The following is a 22,765-nucleotide window of genomic DNA, read 5'->3' on the forward strand; positions in this document are numbered from 1 at the left end:
GGGGGAGTCCAAAACGGCGGGCTGGGCTGGGGAAGAGGAGGCAGACAGAGCGCGCGATCCTCGCCTTGAGCAACTTCTGCAAGTTCCGTGGATGGAGAAGGGGGCAGAGGTTCCCCACCTCCCCACTAGGCCTTGGAACCCTGCCCCCCCAAATATGTGTCAGGCGAGAGAAGACAGAGGCAGTTCTCAGATCGCGCGGCCCCCCAGCCCCTAGCCCCAAACTGGAAGGTAAATACTTACTTTGCCTCCGAACCAGGTACAAGCTAATACTCAACAATACTGATGCCTTGTTTTTTTTGCTCTGTCCGGACCGCAACGCTGTAGCCAATTTAGATATGCTATAAATTTAAGAGGTTGCCATGGCCACCGCGAGCCCATTGGCCGCTGGGCCCCCTACGTGCCTCGCCACGTCACCAAATCTGAATAAGGATGCGCGAATTAGGCGGCGGCCAGACAAAGATGAGGATCGGGACCGCTTGAAAGTGGGGGAAAGTGCCGGCGCCTCCGCCACCGGGGAAAGCCGCTCGGCAGAGCCGAGGCCAGCAGCCACCCAAGATATATTGAGGCGCGCGGCCCGGGGCATGAGACTGTGAACGCCACCAGTCCCCACCCCACCGCGGGCAGCCTAGCGCCAGGCCCAGGAATCACCCGAGGACTTGACCGGCTGAGTCTTGGTTCGGACCGGACTCGCCCGGCGGCGGCCAAGAGGAGAGGCAAAGAACAGCGGCGGGGCCGGGGGCCCGAGGGCCGGGGGCCCAAAGGGAGGTCGAGGCGGCCCGAGCCGCCGGGGCGCAGGGCTATGATGGTGCACTGTGCCGGCTGCGAGCGGCCCATCCTCGATCGCTTTCTGCTGAACGTGCTGGACCGCGCGTGGCATATCAAATGCGTTCAGTGCTGCGAGTGTAAGACCAACCTCTCGGAGAAGTGCTTCTCACGCGAGGGCAAGCTCTACTGCAAAAATGACTTCTTCAGGTAAGTGGCCCGTGCTGCCCCTGCTTGCTGCCCAAGCGCCCGCCCCGCGCGCGCTCCGTTGGGGCACCGGGGAACGGAAGAGACCCACCCCACCCTCCCGGTCTCACCAGCTTCAGTGGGGAGCCGGCTCACCCAGCAAGCTCTTGCTGTCCTCGGTCCAGCAAGGGCCGGAACCCAGGCGGAGTGAGAAGAACGCGGCTGGCTGCTTCTAGCTGGCTTTTCCAGGCCGGCTTGGATCGGCGGTGGGGCAGGGAGAGGAAGCCTGACTAACTTGCTCCACACTCGTCTCTGCCCCTTCCTAGCCGGCACCACCCCAGGGTGGAAGCTTTCAGCCGGGTTCTGAGAGACTAAGGATTTTGGCGAAGTTAGGGACAGCTGAGGGCTTCACCCACCAGGCAGAGTGTGGGCTGTCCAGAGGCTGGGCTCTGGGCAGGTAGGGTTCCCCGGGCCTTTCTGGACAAACAGAAACTTCCCAGCCCCAGAGGGGGCTCAGCCAGAAAGGTCTCCTCAATCTTCTCCTCAATCCCCCCATCCGCATCCACCCCCCACTGGCCTCAAACTCCTTAAACATTTTCTCTTCTGTTGAAAGTACAAACGAAATGAAGCTGGAATCAGGACCTGCAGGGCCTACCCTTGCTGCCCCCTCGGGCCCTCAGGCAGATCACAGAGATCACTTTTCTAAGTCTCTGTTTCCTAGCTGAGAAATGTTGAGGGTTGGCCTGGAAGGCTGTGGGGTTTTGGCCGCTGGGCCTGGCCCGCTTCCCCACGGGTGCCCAGAGTCAGCTTTGTGAGTGCGAATTCCAGGCGCAGAGGGAAGAGGGGGGCATGATTAACGCTGTGCAGAAAGGCTGCTCACCGCCCCGGTGGCTGGCACTGGGGAATTTGAATAGGAGAAAATGTCAGTCGCGCCTTTACACGTGTAAACTCCCCGGCCCCAGAGGCCCAAGGCCCCTAATGTGGTGGTGCTTGCAAAGCACCTAATGATTTTTGATAAGGTGCATATGGCCAATTATGCTGCCGGATAAGGCCAAAAGTGACTTATGGCTTCTAATGCCCTCACTACATCAACGTCACCCAAATTCACCCTGTTTAGAGACGTGGGTGTGAGCAGACGTGGGGCCCCAGAGTCCTGGGCCCTTGCCCTCTCTCCCCCGGCACCTCACTGCTCCCCCTTCTCCTCACCCCTCCCTGTGCTGGTCTGCATCATCCATTTCAGGGGAGGCCGCCGACTCCCAGCGCTCCTAGAAGAAAGAAGAGGATTTAGACAGGGAACACAGAAAAGGAGGCATTGGAGAGATCCCGAGTTCTGGCCATGCAGGTTTAGGACTGCTTTCTGATCACATATCCTCCTCCCCTACCTGCCAGGGCCTGGGATCTGGGGACCTGGAGGCCCAGTCCCTGCCTTCCAGAGCCCGCAGGCCCCTGACCAGCTCCAGTGGGGCCCAGAGCAGGGCCTGGAAAGTCTACAGTGCTGGGAATCAGTAGAGGCTCTCTCCTTCCTGCTTAGGTTCAGCTCAGGAGAGGGTCCCCCTCCGTGCTCCATTGCTAGGACCCACCAGCCAGGCTGATTGACCCCACCTGGATCTTAGCAGACTGTTTAGGATCCAGAAGGCAAAGCCGAGAAGTGGTCCCAACCCAGCCTGCCTGGCTTTAAAATCCTCCCTGACCTCCAGAGCAGAGTTTGCCTGGAGCATCCCAGGGAGGATCTGGTAGGAGTGGGGGAGGAGGAAGAGCACGACTTGGGGTGCTCTGGGCTTTCTCCTCGGCTGAAGGCTGCACCCATTGCCAGAAGCCCAGCAGAGTTCAAATGAACCCAACCACCGAGGCACAGTCCAGGGTGTTTTGTCTCCTGTCTGGCATTTCCGGCCAGGGAGGACAGGACAGAACAGAGATCTCCCGTTGACAGACATGGAAATGCAGGCTTCTCAGAAGCTAGGGCGGGACAGGAGGAGGTCAGGGCTTGGGGAGGATGGGACACTGGGCTGGCCTCAGGTGACAGGCCGTGTCCGTCTGCAGGCGCTTTGGCACCAAGTGTGCGGGCTGTGCGCAAGGCATCTCACCGAGCGACCTGGTTCGCAAGGCCCGCAGCAAAGTCTTCCACCTCAACTGCTTCACCTGCATGGTCTGCAACAAGCAGCTGTCCACGGGCGAGGAGCTCTACGTCATCGACGAGAACAAGTTCGTGTGCAAGGACGACTACCTGAGCTCCTCTAGCCTCAAGGAGGGCAGCCTCAACTCGGGTAGGAGGCCCTCGTCCCTCCCCGGCCCAGGCCCCAGCGCCCTCCCCACTTTGCCCCCTGCCTGGAGGTGGTGCCCGGGTTCAGAGCTCTCCACTCAGAGGTCAAGGCACACGGAGGGGCCGTGGGGGGGCTGGTGAAGAGGGGCAGCGTTGGCAGCCAGCCTCTTAGGATACTTCCCGCGCCTGCTCTTCCCCTGCCCTCCTCCAATTCTTGTACAAGCGGTCCTCCTCCTCCAATTTGGAGCCGCGCAGTTTCCCCTTTCCGAGTCTTTTCAGCTCCTGCTAGTTTCTAGCTGCATAGTGAGGATAGTAATTGGGGGTCTGCAGGAAGGAGAGGTGGGTAAAGAAGATCCCAGGCCAGGAGGGCGTCAGGACCCTCCTCGCGTCCCCTCTCCCGAGAGCGCGCCTCCCCCTTTCTCAAGCGCTGGCTGGGAAGTGCTGGGAGGGCTTGAGAAGGGCCCCTCGGAAGGCCCGGCCCCGCCTGGAGGGAGTGGGCAGGCGTCGGGCCCCTGAGGGAGGGGCTGCGACAGGTTTGGGGTGGGAAACCCGCCGCGGTTGGTGGTGGCCCGGGCCGCCGAGAACCCTCTACCCGACTAGAGAGGTTTCGGGCTGCCGCTGACGTCCTGTTCCCTTCCCGCTCCGTCCGCCCGCAGTGTCGTCCTGTACGGACCGCAGTTTGTCCCCGGACCTCCAGGATCCACTCCAGGACGATCCCAAGGAGACTGACAACTCGACGTCGTCGGACAAGGAGACGGCCAACAACGAGAACGAGGAGCAGAACTCGGGCACCAAGCGGCGCGGCCCGCGCACCACCATCAAAGCCAAGCAGCTGGAGACGCTCAAGGCCGCCTTCGCCGCCACGCCCAAGCCCACGCGCCACATCCGCGAGCAGCTGGCGCAGGAGACCGGCCTCAACATGCGCGTCATCCAGGTGCGGCCCGACCCGGGCCACCCCTCCCCAGCGCCGCTGCGTCCGCGAGCAGGGAAGCTCGGAGGAGCCTCGCACCCAGCCTCCCTGGCTAAGAGCGCGCCGAGTTCGGCGCAGGGGCAGGCGGTGCGCCGGGGGTCGGGGCCCGCTGGTCACACTCCTAGCCGGAAGATCCAGCCTGGCCCTGCTGTCTTCCAGCGGTGCCATCTTGGGCGGGTCACTTCACCTCACTGATTCCCGCCCCTCACCCCTTTCAAGGAAGATTTTAAGCCTCGCTGGAGTACGGGGACCTTTCCCTTCCTCCTATCCTCTGAGCAGAGGAAGAGGCGCTGTTTGTTCTCCGCGTGCTCCCTCCGGGCGCCCGACGCGCGGGCAGACAGAAAAACGGCCAGAGCCCGGCTTGGGGAGGCGAGGGGCCGAGACCAGCGCCTTGCTGGGCGGGAGGCCTTTATAAAGCCGTCACACTGCGGACGGGCCAAGGACCAGGAAGCCCAGCTTTTTATGAGTCGCCCCACGGGTCCGCAAAATCCTTCACCCTTGGCTGGTTCGCCGAGGCCCCCCTCCACCCCTCTGGTCTAATCCGGCCCGGCCCTCCGGCTCGGCATTCTTGGTGCGAAGGAGGCGCTAGGACCCAGCAGGGGCGGCCCGGGCAGGGAAAGAAGGGGACCCAGGTCAGAGCTCACGGCCCCCTCCTCTATCCCAGGTGTGGTTCCAGAACCGACGGTCCAAAGAACGCCGGATGAAACAGCTGAGCGCCCTGGGTGCCCGGAGACACGCCTTCTTCCGGAGTCCGAGGCGCATGCGTCCGCTGGGCGGTCGCTTGGACGAGTCGGAGATGTTGGGGTCCACTCCGTATACCTACTACGGAGGTAAGCACCCCGCCTTGGACGTGGTGCCTCACACCTAGGTCAGTGCTGGTTGAGAGTGCAGGCCTGGATCCCTGCGATCTGGGGTGCCCAGGGGACCCCCTCCTCCTTTCTACCCACGAAAAACATACACAATCATGAACACACCTTAAGAGACACGAATCAACAGGGGCAGACCCACGCTCAGATACTTTCTGGACAGAAAATCAGACACAAGCGTTCACTCACCCATGCCTTGATACCCACAGATAAACATGTGAGACAAGCAGTGACACACTCACCCACGCAGGACGCACACGAGTTCAGAGACCTTGGAGACCCACGTCTAGGCACATGATCACCCACAACCAACACAGGTATACCCCACCCCCTGGGTATACTGACAGACACTCTGACACTCTCCAGGTCAAGCACTCAGCGTGTACCCACCCCAGCCTGAAACACAACCTTCTGCCGCCCTGGCCCACAGGCTGGCCTGGCGTATTTTGGCACCAGCAGGAAAGCAGGCCCTGGAAGGCAGCACCAACAGTAGGGATGGAGGGGTCAGGGGTCCCCTGGGGTCACCCCCTTGCTATCTTTCAAGACAGCATCTCCTTTTCCGACCTCGGGGACCGTGCACACAGCATCTGGACCGTTTAGCCCAGATGCCTGGCAGTTGGGCAGGTTTTGCTGGACTAGGACTCTGGCCCACCCACCAGCTGCAAGAACACCAGGGTTCATCAGGACTTGGGGTGGGGTGGGGTGGGGGGAAGCAAGAATTGAGCCAACCCAGTTATCCACTCTCTGTTAAGGCTGCAGGAGGCAAGGAGCCCAGCATGGCCCAGGAGAATTCCTCTGTTCCTGTTAGCAGGCTCAGGCCTGGGTCCACTCTCTTCTTAGTCACCTCTTCCCTTTCTCCTTCTCTCTTCTGTCCTCCCTTCTCCCCTCTGCGTTCACTTCAGTCTCCTGGGTGACCTCTCCTGACTCCCTCACCTAGTATTTTGTTGAGACCCAGTTGCTCCGGGGACACTATTGGACTGACTCACCCGTACTGTGCATCCCAGACTTGTGGGCTCAAGGAAGGCATCCCTCCTGCTGAGCCTCTGAATTTGGGGAGCCCCCAGGAATGCCTTTGCCTGAGAGGGATCTCTGCTGCACCCAGTCGGGGGAAGGGGGTGGCCCTAGTAACCCAGATTGGTGAGAGGTGACTTCTTTTAGAGAAGTCAGCTGAGTGGCAGTGTGGATGGAGAGGGCCAGGATCCCGGTGCCCAGGCAGATCCAGGAAGGAAAATAGGAGCACCCTCTACCAGCTTTGTTTTATCCACAGGCCTGGCAGGTTAGCTCTTCTGGCCCGGCCAGGGTCCTCAGAAACTGTGGCTGAAAAATGGTGATGTGCTTTTAGGGAAGAGACTGAGATGGCAGGGCAGGTACAGACGCCAAAGGGAGTCGGCCTAGTGGACTTGTCCTGGGGCGTCTACTCACCGACTCTCTCCACCTATCTTTGCCTCCTTGCGCGCAAAATCTCCGCCCGGCGCAGGGAGGTTGGCGGGGCGGTACCAGTCCGGAATTTTTCCCCGCCTGGGTAATTAACCAAGGTTTCCCCCAGGACCAGCGTGCCTCCCACCAATCCGACCGCCTCTTCTACCCCCGTGTCTGCTGGATAGGGTGGGGCCTGGACACGCGGGGCCCCTCTTTCCCCGGAATGGGTGGGGGGACGGCAGCAGACCCCCCAGCCCCAGGGAGGCAGCCCCGCCTAATCCGCGCTGGGAGATCCCGGTGGCGGCGGCCGGCAGCGGGCGAGAAAGGGGCCGGGCGGCGGGGCCGGCGGCTCCCCGTGGGAGCGGGGACAAAGCCCCAGCTGCGGCTTTTGTGCCCTTTTCAGACGGCGTTTGTTCCAATTACCTCCGGCCCGGCCGCCATATGGGCGGAGGCGGCGCGCTCCGCGCGGGGGCCGAGGCCCTCGCTGGCTAGCCGGCTCGCTCCGGACCGTGGCCGTCCCCCATCGCCGTCCCTTAGGGGCCCCAAATTCGCCGCTTCCAACCTTTCTCTTCACTTACGGGGAGAATGGAATGAGTGGTTTTTAAAAAATAATTGGCGACCGTTTTGGCTGTTGCCTAAACCGTCTCCAATCCCGCCTCCAGACACTCCCCATTTGGACTGATGTCAAGGAGGGTTTGGGGAGGGAAGAGGGCGACAGGGGGAGTCCAGCAGTAGCCCCGGCGACACACCCCGGCCCTAAACAGGAGGCGTGGGTTTGCTGAAGAGACCTCGGCTTCCGGACGCGCTGGTTTTCCCTCCGCCCAAAGCGGGTTATTGTCAAGGATGCTCCTTTCGTGGGGTCCCACGCCCCACTCTTTCATGGGGCGACCCGAGGGGGAGGGAAAGAGGCTCTGTCCTCTGTTCGGAAGGGCTTAGGGAAGGGGGCTTTAGGAGGAGGTCGCGGAATTGACTTAGAAACCCTTTGTCGAGAATGGGCGGGAGTGTAATCTGGAGCCACTGCGCTCCCCGAATTTGTGGGCAAAATTCGAATTTGTGCATTTTTCCGCCGAGAGAGCCAAGAGCTATCACCAGATTAGTAAAAGGGCTGAATGTCCCCAATGCCCCAAAACTTTGGGAGTCCTGGCAACCCCACCCCGGAGGACACAGCTTTTACCCCAAGGCGCACGGATCTCTAGACGTGGCCCGGCGAGTGCTCTTATCGTCCCCCACCTCCCCAAATCTCTGGGGCTGAGCTTTCTCCATTCCTGGCCAGGTGAGGCCGGGGCAACCGATCGGCAAGCCCCACATTCACCGGAATAGACGATGGGGGCTCGGCGAAGGGAAGGAGAGGGCTCTGAGGCCGCCTGGCATGGTCCGCGGCCAGGTTTCGGCGGCCGGGGCCGAACTCGCCAGCGCCACTGCACTCCGGCTGCGCTTCTCCCAGGTTGGGTCGCCGCCCGATCGCAACCATTTCACCTTCAGGTCTCTTTCCGCAATCTCTGCCTCCCTGCCCTGCTCCTCGCCCGGGTCTCTCAGCTCCTGGGTCTCTCAGCCCCCGTGTCCCTGGCCCTCTGTCTGACTCATCTCGCGCGTCTCTGGACGCCTCTGTCTCTCCCCACCTTCCATCTTGTTCCTGGGTCTCTCCCCAGATTTTTTCTGCGTCTCTAAACACACAGCCGCCTCAGCTTTCCCTTTCCGGCTCCTGAACTATCTCTGTTTTACTCGAATAACCCCGGGTGTCTATCTCAGCCTTGGGTTCAGTGACTGAGTCTCTTTTCTTGCCTCCCCTCGGACTCTGAGTCTGGGCTGTCTACTTGCGTGCGGTCCTACCGATCTCTCCCTGTCTCTTTATTTGGCAGTTGTCCAGTGCCTCGCGCTCTCTGTGTATCTCTCGCCAGCTCTAAGGCACTGTCTGGAATCCTCTGTCTCTTGAGCTTCCCCCGTGACCTCTGTCTCCTCTCCGTCTCTGTGTCAGGGAACCTCTGATGTTGAAAGGTGTGTGTCCTTCATCGTCCCTGAGTCTCTCCCAGCTCCTGAGACTGTAGCCTTTGCGTCTCACTGGTTGTCTGTCTCCCCAGCACGAACTCCGAGTCTGGCCCTCCGCTCCTCTGGCCTGCCTCTCCACGGGTCTTTCTCTAACCTCGAGTCTGTGTCGCATGGTCCCCATGAACGTCCTGTCCCGCCAGCCCCAGCCGCATCTGCACCTCTCTGCCCTTGGTCTCCCTGGGTCCCCTCCCCCGGATCTCCTCCCTCAGGCCCCTTGAGTCCTTCTTCAGCGACCTCCCCATCTCTCACTCTCCCCTCTGCCGCCCTGTCCCCTCCGCAGACTACCAAGGAGACTACTACGCGCCCGGAGGCAACTATGACTTCTTTGCGCACGGCCCGCCGTCGCAGGCGCAGTCCCCGGCCGATTCGAGCTTCCTGGCGGCCTCGGGGCCCGGCGCGACGCCGCTGGGCGCACTGGAGCCGCCGATCGCTGGCCCGCACGCCGCCGACAACCCCAGGTTCACCGACATGATCTCGCACCCGGACACGCCGAGCCCGGAGCCAGGCCTGCCCGGCTCGCTGCACCCCATGCCGGGCGAGGTGTTCAGCGGCGGCCCCAGCCCCCCCTTCCCCATGAGCGGCACCAGCGGCTACAGCGGACCCCTGTCGCACCCCAACCCTGAGCTCAACGAGGCCGCCGTATGGTAAGGCCACCGGGCCGGGCCGCTCCCCCGCGCTTGGCCCCGGGGACCCGCCCGGCCGGCTCCCGCCGCCCCCACCCCGCCAACCTCAGCCCGGACGCAGCCTCCCTAAACCAAAATGCCCAACGTGGACACAGCTCGCTCTCTCGAGAGTCCGAACTCAACCGGCAGCTGCTGCTCGGCTGGGCGCGAAGGAGGAGGACCGCCCCCCGCCCCCCATCTCCATCCTCCCACCGAGGCCTCTCCGGGAACCCCCTGCCAGCGTCTCCCGGCAGCTGCGAGCGATTTCTTGGGACCAAAGTGTTAACTCCGGAGGGTCAAGAGATTTCAAGCACGCTCTAGGCTTCCCCCGACCTCTCCCCCAACCGACACACCACCTCTTTGGACCAAGAGAGGGCTGACGCCAAGGGATGGAGACGATTTCTTTTTTCCCCCCTCCCTGGAATCCGACTGGCATTTTGTAATCGTATTTCTCACTCTGCTTTCCCGTCTTACAAAAAAAAAAAAAAAAAGATAAGAAAAAGAGAGATTGAAGGGAGTGAGGAAAGGGAGCAGAATGAGTTAGAAGATGGAGAGAGAGCCAGCAGAGAGATGGAGAGAGTGAGAAACATGTTTGAATGGGGGGCGGGTAGGGGTGGGGGGGGTCACTGGAAGACAGCTCCACCTGCGCGTTCGCGCCCCCTGGTGGTCAACCTCGATGATCACGGTCAGCTTTTCTAGGAAGAGATGGGAGCGGTCCGGACATGGCCAGCCCAGGGCCAGACCCCCACCTCTTCTTTCCTTTGACATTTACTTTGAGCCCGGGGGTCCAGGCCAGATTCAAACACTTGCCCATCCTGCCCTCCCGCTTGGGCAAGGCGCCAAGATTTCTGGGCTCTGGCCCACAGACCACCCTCCGTGCCCAGGTCCTTGGAGGCTGGGCGGTCAGGATGTACAGTATTATACTTTTTTGGAAGTTGAACGCTTCTAGTTTCCTTATTTTGTATAAAGAAGAAACAAATAAAGTATGTTTTTGTGTTTACTGTTTATTTATTGTACACTAGTTATCTGGGGTTGGACATTTTTATATTTTTAAGAGGAGGGTGGGCAGAGTGGGGGAGGGGAGCCAGAAAGAGGTTTACCTAAAAAAAAAAAAGGCAAAAAAAAAAACCCACAAAAAAAATCAACTTTTTAAAAAAGAAAGATTAATAAAAAATTCTTTTTTCCCTCCATGCTGTGTGGTTTTCTTTTTTCTTTTTCTTTTTTTTTCCTTTTTGCCTCTGTCTTCAGTCACTCTGAATTAATGGAACTATTCTGGTTCTTGTTTCTGACATAAACCAGACTTGATGGATGCAAAGACCTCTCATCTAGCAGGGTGATGGGAGGGGTTCTTTTGGCAACTAACAGGTAAGAAAGATGCCTGCCATTTTTTTTTTTTTTTTGACAGATATGATGCACCAATAGTATCTCCCCCAGTTTTATGTAATACCCTGATCTAACACAAGCCAGCCTGGCACATAGTAGGCCTTCAAAATATTTGATGACTGAATGGGTGTGTGACTTGTTTATCACCAGGGCAATTCGAGCTTCACTCATTACTCCTCCGGGTAAAACCAAACAAACAAAAAGTAGGTTGGGACTTGCCAGGCAGTCCAGTGGTTAAGACTCCACATCTCCATTGCAGGGGTCGTAGGTTCGATCCCTGGTCAGAGAACTAAGATCCCACATGCCTAGTGGTGCGGACAAAAAAAACAAAAGCAGGCTGGTAGGGCCAGTGCTGCAAGACTGTGTTAGGACAGAAATGCCCGCAGGGAGAACAAGGCTGTTCGTCCTGCAGTTCTTAACGCAGTGCCTGCTTGGGTCCTTCGGTAGATCAGCATGGTGGAAGGGAGTTCTTGAGATTTAATGGGTCTGAGGCTACTCCCTAAAGACAAGTCCCTCCCTCTCTCTGCCTCAGTTTTCCTACTTTCAAAAGTGGGGACTAGAGGGAGTCCTTTCTATGACTTCATTCATTTGCAGCTCAAACACTGTAGGATGAGAAAAACAGATGAGAGAAAATAGATGGAAGAGGGTCCTGCATTTGGACGTCTTTTCTCCCAAGCTTAGGGTGGGGAGGGGCTTACCCATTTTAGCACCAGCAGGAAAAGGAGGGGGACTGGGAGCTGGTGGGGAGTGAACCACCACGGAATGGACACATGTTAAGAGCCCTCCTCATCGCTCCTTCTTTCATGCGGACATCACAAGAATAATTCGAGATGACCTGACTTTTTCTTTTCTTTCCTTATAGCATATTTGTATTTATCAGACAAATGCTACTTGCTCGTGGTGGAAAATCTAGAAAATGCAGATAAGCAGAAGAAAGAAAAGATAATCCCCCAGAATCTCAAGTAAACGAGTTGATATGTTTCTTTCCAGATTTTTTATTTTTTTCCTTTTCATTTTGAGACTAGAGATCACACACACATAGACACAGAGTGTAGACTTGCCCTTGGCATGCTCGTAACTCCGGGAGCACCAGGCTTCCGGGAGAGGCCCACTCTTGAATAACCCTGGGGTAGCCCCATTAAGATCTCAGAGAGTGGCTCCAGAAACCAGAGTCCAGGGGGGATGTGATCTCTGGGGCTATGATCAGGACTTGAGGCTGATTCCCCATGGGCTCTAGCTCTGAGTGTTGGTGTGTCACGAGGGTTGGGAGCAGAGGTCACCTAGGAGTGGGATAAGGGTAAAACAGAACAAGGGCCCTGGGCTCCGGGAGACTGGCTGGCTGGTCACTGTATCACCTCTCTGAGCCTCAGTATGCCTACCATGAAATGGGCTTATAGTGGCATTTCATCCACGTTCAGTTCAGTTCAGTCACTCAGTTGTGTCCAACTCTTTGTGACCCCATGAATTGCAGCACACCAGGCCTCCCTGTCCATCACCAACTCCTGGAGTTCACTCAAACATGTCCATCAAGTCGGTGATGCCATCCAGCCATCTCATCCTCTGTGGTCCCCTTCTCCTGCCCCCAGTCCCTCCCAGCATCAGAGTCTTTTCCAATGAGTCAACTCTTCGCATGAGGTGGCCAAAGTACTGGAGTTTCAGCTTTAGCATCACTCCTTCCAAAGAACACAGAGGACTGATCTCCTTTAGAATGGACTGGTTGGATCTCCTTGCAGTCCAAGGGACTCTCAAGAGTCTTCTCCAACACCACAGTTCAAAAGCATCAGTTCTTCGGCACTCAGCTTTCTTCACAGTCCAACTCTCACATCCATACATGACCACTGGAAAAACCATAGCCTTGACTAGATGGACCTTTGTTGGCAAAGTAATGTCTCTGCTTTTGAATATGCTATCTAGGTTGGTCATAACTTTCCTTGCAAGGAGTAAGCGTCTTTTAATTTCATGGCTGCAGTCACCATCTGCAGTGATTTTGGAGCCCCAAAAATAAAGTCTGACACTGTTTCCACTGTTTCCCCATCTATTTTGCATGAAGTGATGGGCCCAGATGCCATGAGCTTAGTTTTCTGAATGTTGAGCTTTAAGCCAACTTTTTCACTCTCCTCTTTCACTTTCATCAAGAGGCTTTTTAGTTCCTCTTCACTTTCTGCCATAAGGGTGGTGTCATCTGCATATCTGAGGTTATTGATATTTCTCCCGGCAATCTTGACTCCAGCTTGTGCTTCTTCCAGCCCAGCGTTTCTCATGATGTACTCTGCATATAAGTTAAATAAGCAGGGTGACAATATACAGCCTTGAAGTACTCCTTTTCCTATTTGGAACCAGTCTGTTGTTTCATGTCCAGTTCGAACTGTTGCTTCCTGACCTGCATACAGGTTTCTCAAGAGTCAGGTCAGGTGCTCTGGTATTCCCATCTCTTTCAGAATATTCCACAGTTTATTGTGATCCACACAGTCAAAGGCTTTGGCATAGTCCATAAAGCAGAAATAGATGTTTTTCGGGAACTCTCTTGCTTTTTCCATGATCCAGCGGATGTTGGCAATTTGATTTCTGGTTCCTCTGCCTTTTCTAAAACCAGCTTGAACATCAGGAAGTTCACGGTTCACGTATTGCTGAAGCCTGGCTTGGAGAATTTTGAGCATTACTTTACTAGCATGTGAGATGAGTGCAATTGTGTGGTAGTTTGAGCATTCTTTGGCATTGCCTTTCTTTGGGATTGGAATGAAAACTGACCTTTTCCAGTCCTGTGGCCACTGCTGAGTTTTCCAAATGTGCTGACATATTGAGTGCAGCACTTTCACAGCATCATCTTTCAGGATTTGAAATAGCTCAGCTGGAATTCTGTCACCTCCACTAGCTTTATTCGTATGCTTTCTAAGGCCCACTTGACTTCACATTCCAGGATGTCTGGCTCTAGGTGAGTGATCACACCATCGTGATTATCTTGGTCATGAAGATCTTTTTGTACAGTTCTTCTGTGTATTCTTGCCACCTCTTCTTAATATCTTCTGCTTCTGTTAGGTCCATACCATTTCTGTCCTTCATAGAGCCTATCTTTGCATGAAATGTTCCCTTGGTATCTCTAATTTTCTTGAAGAGATCTCTAGTCTTTCCCATTCTGTTGTTTTCCTCTATTTCTTTGCATTGATTGCTGAGGAAGGCTTTCTTATCTCTTCTTGCTATTCTTTGGAACTCTGCATTCAGATGCTTATATCTTTCCTTTTCTCCTTTGCTTTTTGCTTCTCTTCTTTTCACAGCCTCCCCACACAGCCATTTTGCTTTTTTGCATTTCTTTTCCATGGGGATGGTCTTGATCCATCCCCATGGGACTAGATCTGATAGATAGAGTGCCTGATGAACTATGGACGGAGGTTCATCCACGTTGGAGAGATGCAATTTATCCTGTGGCCAAGGTTTGGGAAGTCTAAGTCTTGGGTTCAATCCTCACTCCCATCCTCTGCCAACACACACACACACACATACACACCAGCTTCCTTAAATGATGAAAGACAGGAGAGAAAAGGAGATCCTTGTCAAAATCAACTCAAATCCACCTGCACTCCCATAAGCTCATTTCAGCTCCCCTAGTGCCTTCAGGGCCCAGGGGCTCTGGGAGGAGAAATCCCACCCCAACCCCACTCCTGGCAGTGACCCTGCAGGTGTCATAGTCATGGTCGTGTGTGCACTTAATTTGGGAGGTGGTTCCTAAGGAAGGTTGGGTGGAGAAGGAAGAGAGCTGGGGAGGGACATTTGTCCCTGGACACCCACAACCATTGTCTCAGAGGACTGTGCTTCCTAAAAATAAATTTCCCTGCCCCGTCCTCCAGCCCATGGCTGGAACTGCTCTCTGGCGTGGTGCCCAAGGTGTTTCACATTTGTTAAGCTCCCCAGTTGCTTCCAAGTCTCCCAAACATGCAGGACATCTGCCTGAAAAAGACTGATCTGGAGCCTAATTTGATCTTCCACCCCTTTCAGGATGAGTGTTGTTATCCCCATTCTACAGATGAGGAGACTGAGGCTCAAGAAGTGACATGAGCTGCTGGGGGTCACACAGACATCAGTAGCAGAGCCGAGTTTTGACTTAAGAACTGCTCTCGAAGCCTACGTTGTTCCTGGACCCAGGAGGTTGCCTGGCGCAGGTAAGATCTCACTCTGTGTCTGGCAACTACATGAATGAATGAATGAAATCAAATGAATGCGCGCCAGCTGCTCTAAAAGGAGATTCAAGAAAGACTCTAATGAATGCTAATTCCTACTGGTAGCAGCCTCACTGGATTTCGTTTAAAACCCCTTGCCGGGTTAAACAAAATCAACCAGAAGAGCAAAGGGCACGATGAAAATTACCAAGGTCAAAAGACAGAGGACTTCCAGCTTCTCCATGTTTGCCCTTGTTTCTTTCTCTCTCCCTCCCTCCCCATCCCTTTCCTCCTGCATTAATGTATCCGTTCATCTCCTCTATCTCTTCATCGCCTGTATTTATTATCATTTAAAAATAAAAGATCTCTGAGGTGGGGGGGGAAACCCCTCTGAGCTGAGCAGGTAAGGAGGTGAGCCAGCCCCTGGCTGTGCCCTCCAGCTCTGGGAAAAGGGGACCGTCATGTTTCCCTCACTGCCCCAAGGCTGTAATTCTGGCCAACACTGGACAGTGAACCCACATGTATTCCAGCCCCTAGCATGCATGTTCTCCCCCGTTTCTGTCCTCCAGCCCCGAAATGAACACCCCACGGAGCCGGAGCACGAGATCTGACCCACTGTGCTTAGGACTAATATTTAAAATGCAGAATGGCTGTGGAGGGCTCCTGCTCCCAAGCCTTGTCGTGCAGTAAAAAGATATAAACAGAATAAATTACCTCTCCAGCTCGGATTATGAGAATACCCATCTCCTGACCAGAATTTTAAGTCCTGCCTCCCTTGTCGCGCTGCACCCGGCTGATTTATGGAAACCCAAGCACTTCTCTGCATATTTCTCCTGTTCAGCCAAGTGACCGAGTTTACCCTTCCTATGCCATTAGCGTTATTAACACCTGGGCAACCGATCATTGCAAATGGGCCATTTCTGTGATGAACGGAAACCTCTTCCGCGGCTTCTCTGGGGCCTCGCCGCCTCTGGCCTCCTCTTTCTGCATTGCATGCCAGGGCTGGGGACCCACCCCAGCACCTGCTGATGGGCTCCAGGGGGACTTTGGGGAGGAAATCTCTCACCCCTGCAGGTGTCCATGGCTTTCAGGCAAGCGCGCAGGAAATGACACCATGACTTGTTTTTTATGCCTCAGAGAATGTTCCAGATGAGGGCAATGCCCCACCCCCCAAGTGAGCAGGGAAAGAAACTGAGGCTCAGAGATGGCAAGAGACTAGCCTGAGTTCCCATCAAGAGTTTATGGCAGAGCTGGGACCTGAATTCACATCTTCTAGCCCCTTGTTACTCAAAGTGTGGTCCGTGGACCAGCAGCAGCAGCAGCAGCACCTGGGAGCTGGGTGGAAATGCGGCATCTCAGGCCCCACCCCAGAACTTCAGAACCAGAGAGGGCACAAGCCCCAGGAGACTGGGGCACGCATTCAGTTTTTTGAAGCGTTCACTTAGAATCACCAGATTCTCCATGATCCCTTTTTCACTGGAGGAAAACCTGATGGTGTATATTCTCTTTGCTCAGAAGCAGCAAAGACTCCACTTCCACACTCATACCCAGTGAAAATGAAGCAGCTGGTCAAACCAGTGTCGCCCACAGGAACCCCTGGAGCAGTCTGTTCACTGCTTCCTGCATTATAACCTCTCAGCCCATGTTTTGTCTGTGTCCCCATCTCCAGGCTGTTAGCAACTTGAGACCAGAAAGTGTGTGTGATTGATTCCAGCCACTCAAACTCTCTGAGCCTTAGTTTTGCCATCTATAAAAAGGACACAATAAGGTCTACCTTCATGGGACTGCCTTGGCAGTCTAGTGGTTAAGTCTCTGTGCTTCCAATGCAGTGTGCATGGGTTAGATCCCTGGTTGGGGAAGATCCTACATGATGCAAGGCACGGCTAGGAAAAAAAATGATATAATGTCTAGTCATCACAAGGGTTTCCCAATAATAAAATGATAATAAAAAATAAAGAAACGAACTTTCCAAAGGTTTCCAAAAATATTTTGAGAATTGTGGAACAAGTACAAATTTCCAGAGGAACTCTTTCAAGGACAACACAATTTAAAAAAATAAATTATATGTGCCCGTGTTCAATCACATCCAACTCTTTGCAACCCCATGGGCTGTAGCCCGCCAGGCTCCTCTGTCCATGGGATTTCCGAGGGAAGGCTGCTGGAGTGGGTTGCCATTTCCTTCTCCAGGGGATCTTCCCCACCCAGGGATGGAACCCGCGTCTCCTACGTCTTCTGCATTGTCAGGTGGCTTCTTTACCACTGAGCCACCTGGGAAGCCCATATGGAATATTATTCAGCCATAAAAAGGAATGAAGGGCTGGTACATGCTAACACATGGGTGAACTTTGAAAACTAGGTGCTAAGTAGAGAAGCCATTCACAGAATCCCACATATGGTCTGATTCCTTTGATACCAAATGTCCAGAACAAGTAAATTGTAGAGACAGAAAGCAGATTGCTGATTGCCAGGGGTTGGACAGAATAGAGGTATGGACAGTGGCTACTTCGTGGGGACAGGGTGTCCTTTCAGGGTGACAAAAAATGTCTTGGAACTGGGTGGAGGAGGTGCTTTCACAACACTGTGAAGGTAACAAATGCCTCTGAATTGTTCACTTTAAAAGGGTTAGTTTATGTTATGGTTCATCTCATGTTAAAAGTATGTGGGGGAAAGAACACCATTTATCTGGGCACCTACAGAACATGCCAACCTCACTAAAAAAGAAATTCTGGAAGCTGGGACTTCCTTGGTGGCCCAGTGGCTAAGACTCTGCACTCCCAATGCAGGCGGCCCAGGTTCGATCCCTGGTCAGGGAACTAGATCCTGCATGCCACACTAAGAACTGGCATAGCCAGATAACATTTCAAAAAGAAAAGAAATCCTGTTGCCCAGCAGAGAACTTGGGGACCTGTGCTCATACCTGCTGCAGATGCTCAGGCAGTAGCCGCTTCTCACCAGCAGAAATTGCAGGATGAAGACTCTGCCTCCCAGGCCTTTTGGGGGTCCCTGTGATCAAAACCACCATCATTGTCGGGTGCTGCCACACTATTATTTCACCAACAGGACACCGACCCACAGGAGGAACTGGTGCCTGCTGCCTCCTCAGTAACTCACTGCCTTTTCAGTTATTTCTCAGCCCTTCTGATTGTTTGAGAGCGAATCTCTGGTGCTAGCTTGCTTATGCCGGCAGGCTTGGAGTCTCAGCACAACAGAAGCTGGCTATGAGGTAATGGCATCATTTTGCTTTTCCTTTTATTTACTGCGACATAGATCTAATTCCGGGAAGTGATACTGTTTCTCCATTTATAGTAGTGATAACATTCTCTTTCTAAACAGCGTTTAAGGTTTCAAGAAGCATGTGAATTAGGTAATAGTAAAGATGATGCATAAGTCCAGCACAACCCTCGTTGGCAATATGGGTTTGGGGATGATATTTCAGGAATGTGTGCATTCAGAGAGAACTGATCCCTACAGACCCATTCCAGGTCACTGGAGACTTCTCCATTTTTATTTCTTTAATTGCTTATCTATTTATTTTTTGGCCGCATCGCGAGGCATGTGGGATCTTAGTTCCCAAACCAGGGACCAAATCTGTGCCTGCTGCTGTGGAAGCCCAGAGTCTTAACCGTTCAGCCCCATATGATTTTCAGTTTGGGACTAGTTTCGATGTGGCTGTGCTGTGTGACTATGATTTGATTCCTCACCCTCTTTGGACCTCAGCCTCCTCATCTGGAAAGTGGGGGTGGGAGGTGGAACGAAGCCCCTGAAGTCAATTTGTCCAGACGTCTGGAAGGCAGACTACCTGCCTCCCTGAATCTTCTTTTCATTCATTCATTCGGTTATCAGAAAATATATGTTGAAATAACATGCACTGGGCAGCCTCCTGGGCCCTGGGTTACAGATGTGAACAAGACAGATTTGCTACCAGCCCTCACTGAGCTGACATTTTACTGGGGGAGACGGACAGCAACCAGGAGAAAATAATTGGTAGTTTCGAATAGTGGTAGGAGAAGAGGGTGGTGAGACTAACTGGCTGTTAAAACAGGCAGTCAGAAGGCTTCCCTGGCAGTCCAGCGGTTAAGACTCCACACTTCCAATACAGGGGGCATGGGTTTGATCCCTGTTTGGAGAAATAAAATCCCACATGCTGCATGGGAGAAAAAAAATTAACATTACCTTTGATGAAAATTAAAAATAATAATAATCTTTTAAAAGGCAGTCAGGCTAGGTTTGGTTGAGACAAGCGGGGTACTTGGGTGAAAATGTAGTGGGCATGCAGACCCAAAACTCAGGAATCAAGATAAACAGTATTTCATATAATATTTTGAAAACTCAAAACTAATGCAAAGCAATCCATAATGAACAGAATGGTAAACTTTTAAATAAAGACAGGGTCTGACAGATCTGTCATTCGGGTGAGGTGAGACGGCCAAGCGCAAGGTAAGATCCTATCTTTATGTAAAAATGTTACTATTTTATTCACCAGGAATGTGTTTTACATGTATTTTTCATTTTAGAGTTGTTTCATTACAATCTTTTTTCTTATTTCTGAGGGTTTTTTCCTGTTTTTAAAATTTAAGTTTCGTGGCACCCGTTATATTTTGCTCCAAAAGTTAGTGCCTCCCTCACCTCTCCCTCGTCCTGGCCCTGAGTGTCAGGCGGTGGGTCAGGAGGGCCCCCTGAGGACGTGATGCCAGAGTCCAGATGAGAAGTTGCTGACTTGGCTGGGATCTGGAAAAGTGTGACAGGCAAAGGGAAGAACACAGACAGCAGCCCTGCGACAGAATCAAGCTTGGTGAGTTCTAGAAAGAGAAAAAGCTGCAGTGTGGTGAGTCTAGGGGAGAGACCTCAAAGGTCTGCAAAACCAGACGATACAGGGCCTGGTGGGCCTAGGTGAGGGGTCAGCCCTTTATCTGAAACGCAGCCAGGGGTAGGGAAGAGTTTCAGCAGCAGGAGCAAGACTCTGCCTTGGACTTAAGACTATTCTGGGGACTTCCCTGGTGGTCCAGTGGTGAAGAATCACCTCCCAGTGCAGGAGACACAGGTTCGATCCCTGTTCAGGAAGCTAAGATCCCAGATACCACAGAGCAACTAAGCCCCTGTACCACAACTACTGAGCCTTCGCGCCAAAACTAGAGAGGCCTGCTCGCTGCAATGAAGACCCAGCACAGCCAAAAAAAAAGATTTTTTTTAAAATTTTTAAAAGACTATTCCGGCTGCTAGTGTGGAATAGATTGGGGATGGGAGTCAGGGCAGGCCAGCGGGGAGGGTGCTAGTCACCCAGGCAAGGGTGTTCAGTCCTCTGTGCTGGTTGTTGCGTGTTGTTGCCTTGCAAGGGGTGCTTTTCTTCTTTACTTCGCAGGAGAAGAATTTTGAGGCCAGAGAGGTTAATTCATCTGCCCCAGGGTCCTAGCTTCTAAGAGGCGGAGGTGGGTTTTGAACCCAGGTCTTCAAATATCCAGCCTGGCCCAATCTCCACCCACCTTACCACCTCAGAAGAAAGGGTTAGGTCCTGTAACTTCAGGCAAGCCTCAGTTTCCCTCACATGTAACATGAGACGAGTTACAGCCCCGAATTCCTGGGGTGGAGGCATCCAGGAAATTGAAACACCAAGCGTTCAGTAAGTTTTACCTTAAAAGGAGGAAAAAAAAAATTCTTTCCCACCACTTTCTCTCCCCCACCTCCTTCTCTCTTTCTCTCTCTGTTGGTTCTCCCCTAAAAGGAGAAACTTTGGTATTTGTTCTTCAAACATTTATTTTTTAAGTTTTTTTTTTTTTTTTGAAGGGAAGTATTGGTGAAGGTAATCAGTTTTCGGACTTAAGATAAAAAATCGCAGCAAAGGGTCGACTTGACTCTTTATAATTAATGGGGCGGCTTGTAATAGGATTCTCCTGCCTGTGGCGCTCCCAGGAAACACCTTTTTACATAAGATATTGCCCACGCCGGAGTGGCAGCAGAGTGATTTATGGGGTTCCTTGCTCCAGAAAACCTCTCCTGGGGTTGCCCAGGCAGTGGAATTTATCAGGGAATTTGGAAGCCAGGCAAGAAACCTGCCCGTGACATTTTTGGTGGAGTTTAAAAAGCACAAACATTGGGGAAGGGAGAAGCCAATGGGACGGGGCCAGGGAAAGAGGGCCCACTGAGGTTGGGTTTTCCACCAACAGAGCCTGAGATGGGAGTTCCTGGCACGTGACATATCAAGGGAGCCCTCAGAGCAAAAGCAGGGCGGGGGGCAGGAGGTGAACAGGAGGAGGGGAGGGTGCCGGTGGAGTCAGGGCTCAGCCCGATTGCAGGGGGCTCTCTGCTCTGTGGATGGGACCACAGAGATGCTCTTACCTTGAGGTTGCAAGAGGGGCTGGCTTTTCTAGCCCTCCCACACCTCTCTGGACACAAAGCCTCCCATCAGCTGTTCCTGGGATATGGGGTAGCTGTCGGCCCCCAGCAACCATCACTCCCACTATGAGCCACTTCCATCTTTCCATGCCCCTGCCATGCCTGGGGTCGGCTCTGGGGTAAAAACACCTCCTTTGCCAGCTAAAGGCTGGATTTCTGCCCTCTGTACCACCTTGGCTCACGGCTGGAGTGGGGTGGAGTGGAGGATTAGATGGAGGTGGGCCTCTGGAGCCAGGGGTTCTAAAGTCCACCTGATGCAGGGACAGGGGGTACCTTGGCCAACAGAACCCGCAGGGAACCCAGGGCACTCCCCCCTTGCCCCGGAGTGCGTCCGGCTGGGATGGGGACCCGCGTGTATCTCAGTAGGTACACACTGACCCAGTGCTCACTGCTCTCCATGCAGCCCTAGACCAACACAGAAAATCTGCTCCCGGGACCCTCATCGTAGGCTCCCTGTTTTCCAAACCAAGTGGCCCAGGAGGGCAGAGGCGATAGCAAGAGTCTCTCAGCCCCAGTGCCCACTCTGCTGGATCAGGTCATAACCACCATCACCTCAGCTTCAACCATCTACGCCCCTCTCTCTCCGTGTCCCCACCCTGCCCTGGGCATTCCTTGGGTGTCAACCAGGAAGGGCCACACACCAAGGTAACGGAAGTGTGTTATCCAGACAGGGTCAACAGACCCCTCGGCATCTTATCTCCAGCTCGCCGAGACCAGGAGAGGAGTAAACAGCAGCTGACAAGTCTCCCAGGGGTGCAGCCAAGGACGGGAGCCCGACTGGGAGACAGAGCACCTGGGATGGAGACGGGCCCTGCCAACTCACCTGGTTGTGGAGATGGTCTCTGGCTGAAGCAACCTCAGGGGGCTTCAGGGAAGAGGCTGCCCTCACACTGGGCTTCGAAGAATGTGTGGGATTTAGAAGCGTAAGGGCATGGCAGGCAGGGAACAGGGCTCGAGCACAGGAAAGGAGATGGGAGAGCCGTTGTGGTTAGAGGCACAAGCCCAGATGTTTACACAGCAGGTTTCCCATTTGGCTGTGTGACTTGGAATAAGTGCTAGACGGTTCTGCGCCTCGGTTTCCTCATTTGCAAAAATGAAGGTAATAACAGCATCTACAACGTGGGGTATTGTGGGGTTAAATAAAATGACTGGGGGTGAGAGGTAGGCTCAAGAAGCAGGGGATGTATGTATGTTGTTTCGTTGCTAAGTCATGTCCGACTCTTTGCAACCCCATGCACTATAGCCCACCAGGCTCCTCTGTTCATGACATTTCCCAGACAAGAATACTGGAGTGAGTTGCCATTTCCTTCTCCAGGGGACCTTCCCAACCCAGGGATCGAACCTGCATTTCCTGCATTGGTAGGCAGATTCTTTACCAGTGAGTAACCAGGGAAGCCCAGATACATGTATACTTACGGCTGATTCAGGTTGTTGTGCAGGAGAAATCAACACAACCTTGTAAAGCAATTATCCTCCAATTAAAAATAAAATAAATGAAATGACTGCTAAGACCCCTAGCACACAGTACAATACAATACACACAAGCTCAACACAAGAATAAATGCTAATTCCTCCACACCCCTCATCGTTGGGGGAGGAATGCTCAGAAGATGGTAAAAACTAGCAATGACTGAAAGACTACTTATGCTGAGTTCTCATAATAATCTGCA

General features: G+C 53.8%; 1 protein-coding gene and 1 non-coding gene across 2 annotated transcripts; both read left to right on the forward strand.

The window, feature by feature from the left end:
- Window positions 1–799: 799 nt before the first annotated feature.
- Window positions 800–10,620, forward strand: LHX5 (LIM homeobox 5). The gene is made up of 5 exons (XM_061384926.1): window positions 800–972; window positions 2,989–3,212; window positions 3,865–4,142; window positions 4,843–5,008; window positions 8,790–10,620. The coding sequence occupies exons 1-5, from the start codon at window positions 800–802 to the stop codon at window positions 9,155–9,157; spliced, it is 1,209 nt and encodes a 402-aa protein (XP_061240910.1). The 3' UTR covers window positions 9,158–10,620.
- Window positions 10,621–17,445: 6,825 nt separating this feature from the next.
- On the forward strand, window positions 17,446–17,518 carry TRNAG-CCC (transfer RNA glycine (anticodon CCC)). The gene has a single exon. It is a non-coding gene; the product is annotated as a tRNA-Gly (tRNA).
- The last annotated feature ends 5,247 nt before the right edge of the window (window positions 17,519–22,765 follow it).

This window comes from Bos javanicus, chromosome 17, assembly GCF_032452875.1.
Source record: "Bos javanicus breed banteng chromosome 17, ARS-OSU_banteng_1.0, whole genome shotgun sequence".
NCBI classification, from domain to species: Eukaryota; Metazoa; Chordata; class Mammalia; order Artiodactyla; family Bovidae; genus Bos; species Bos javanicus.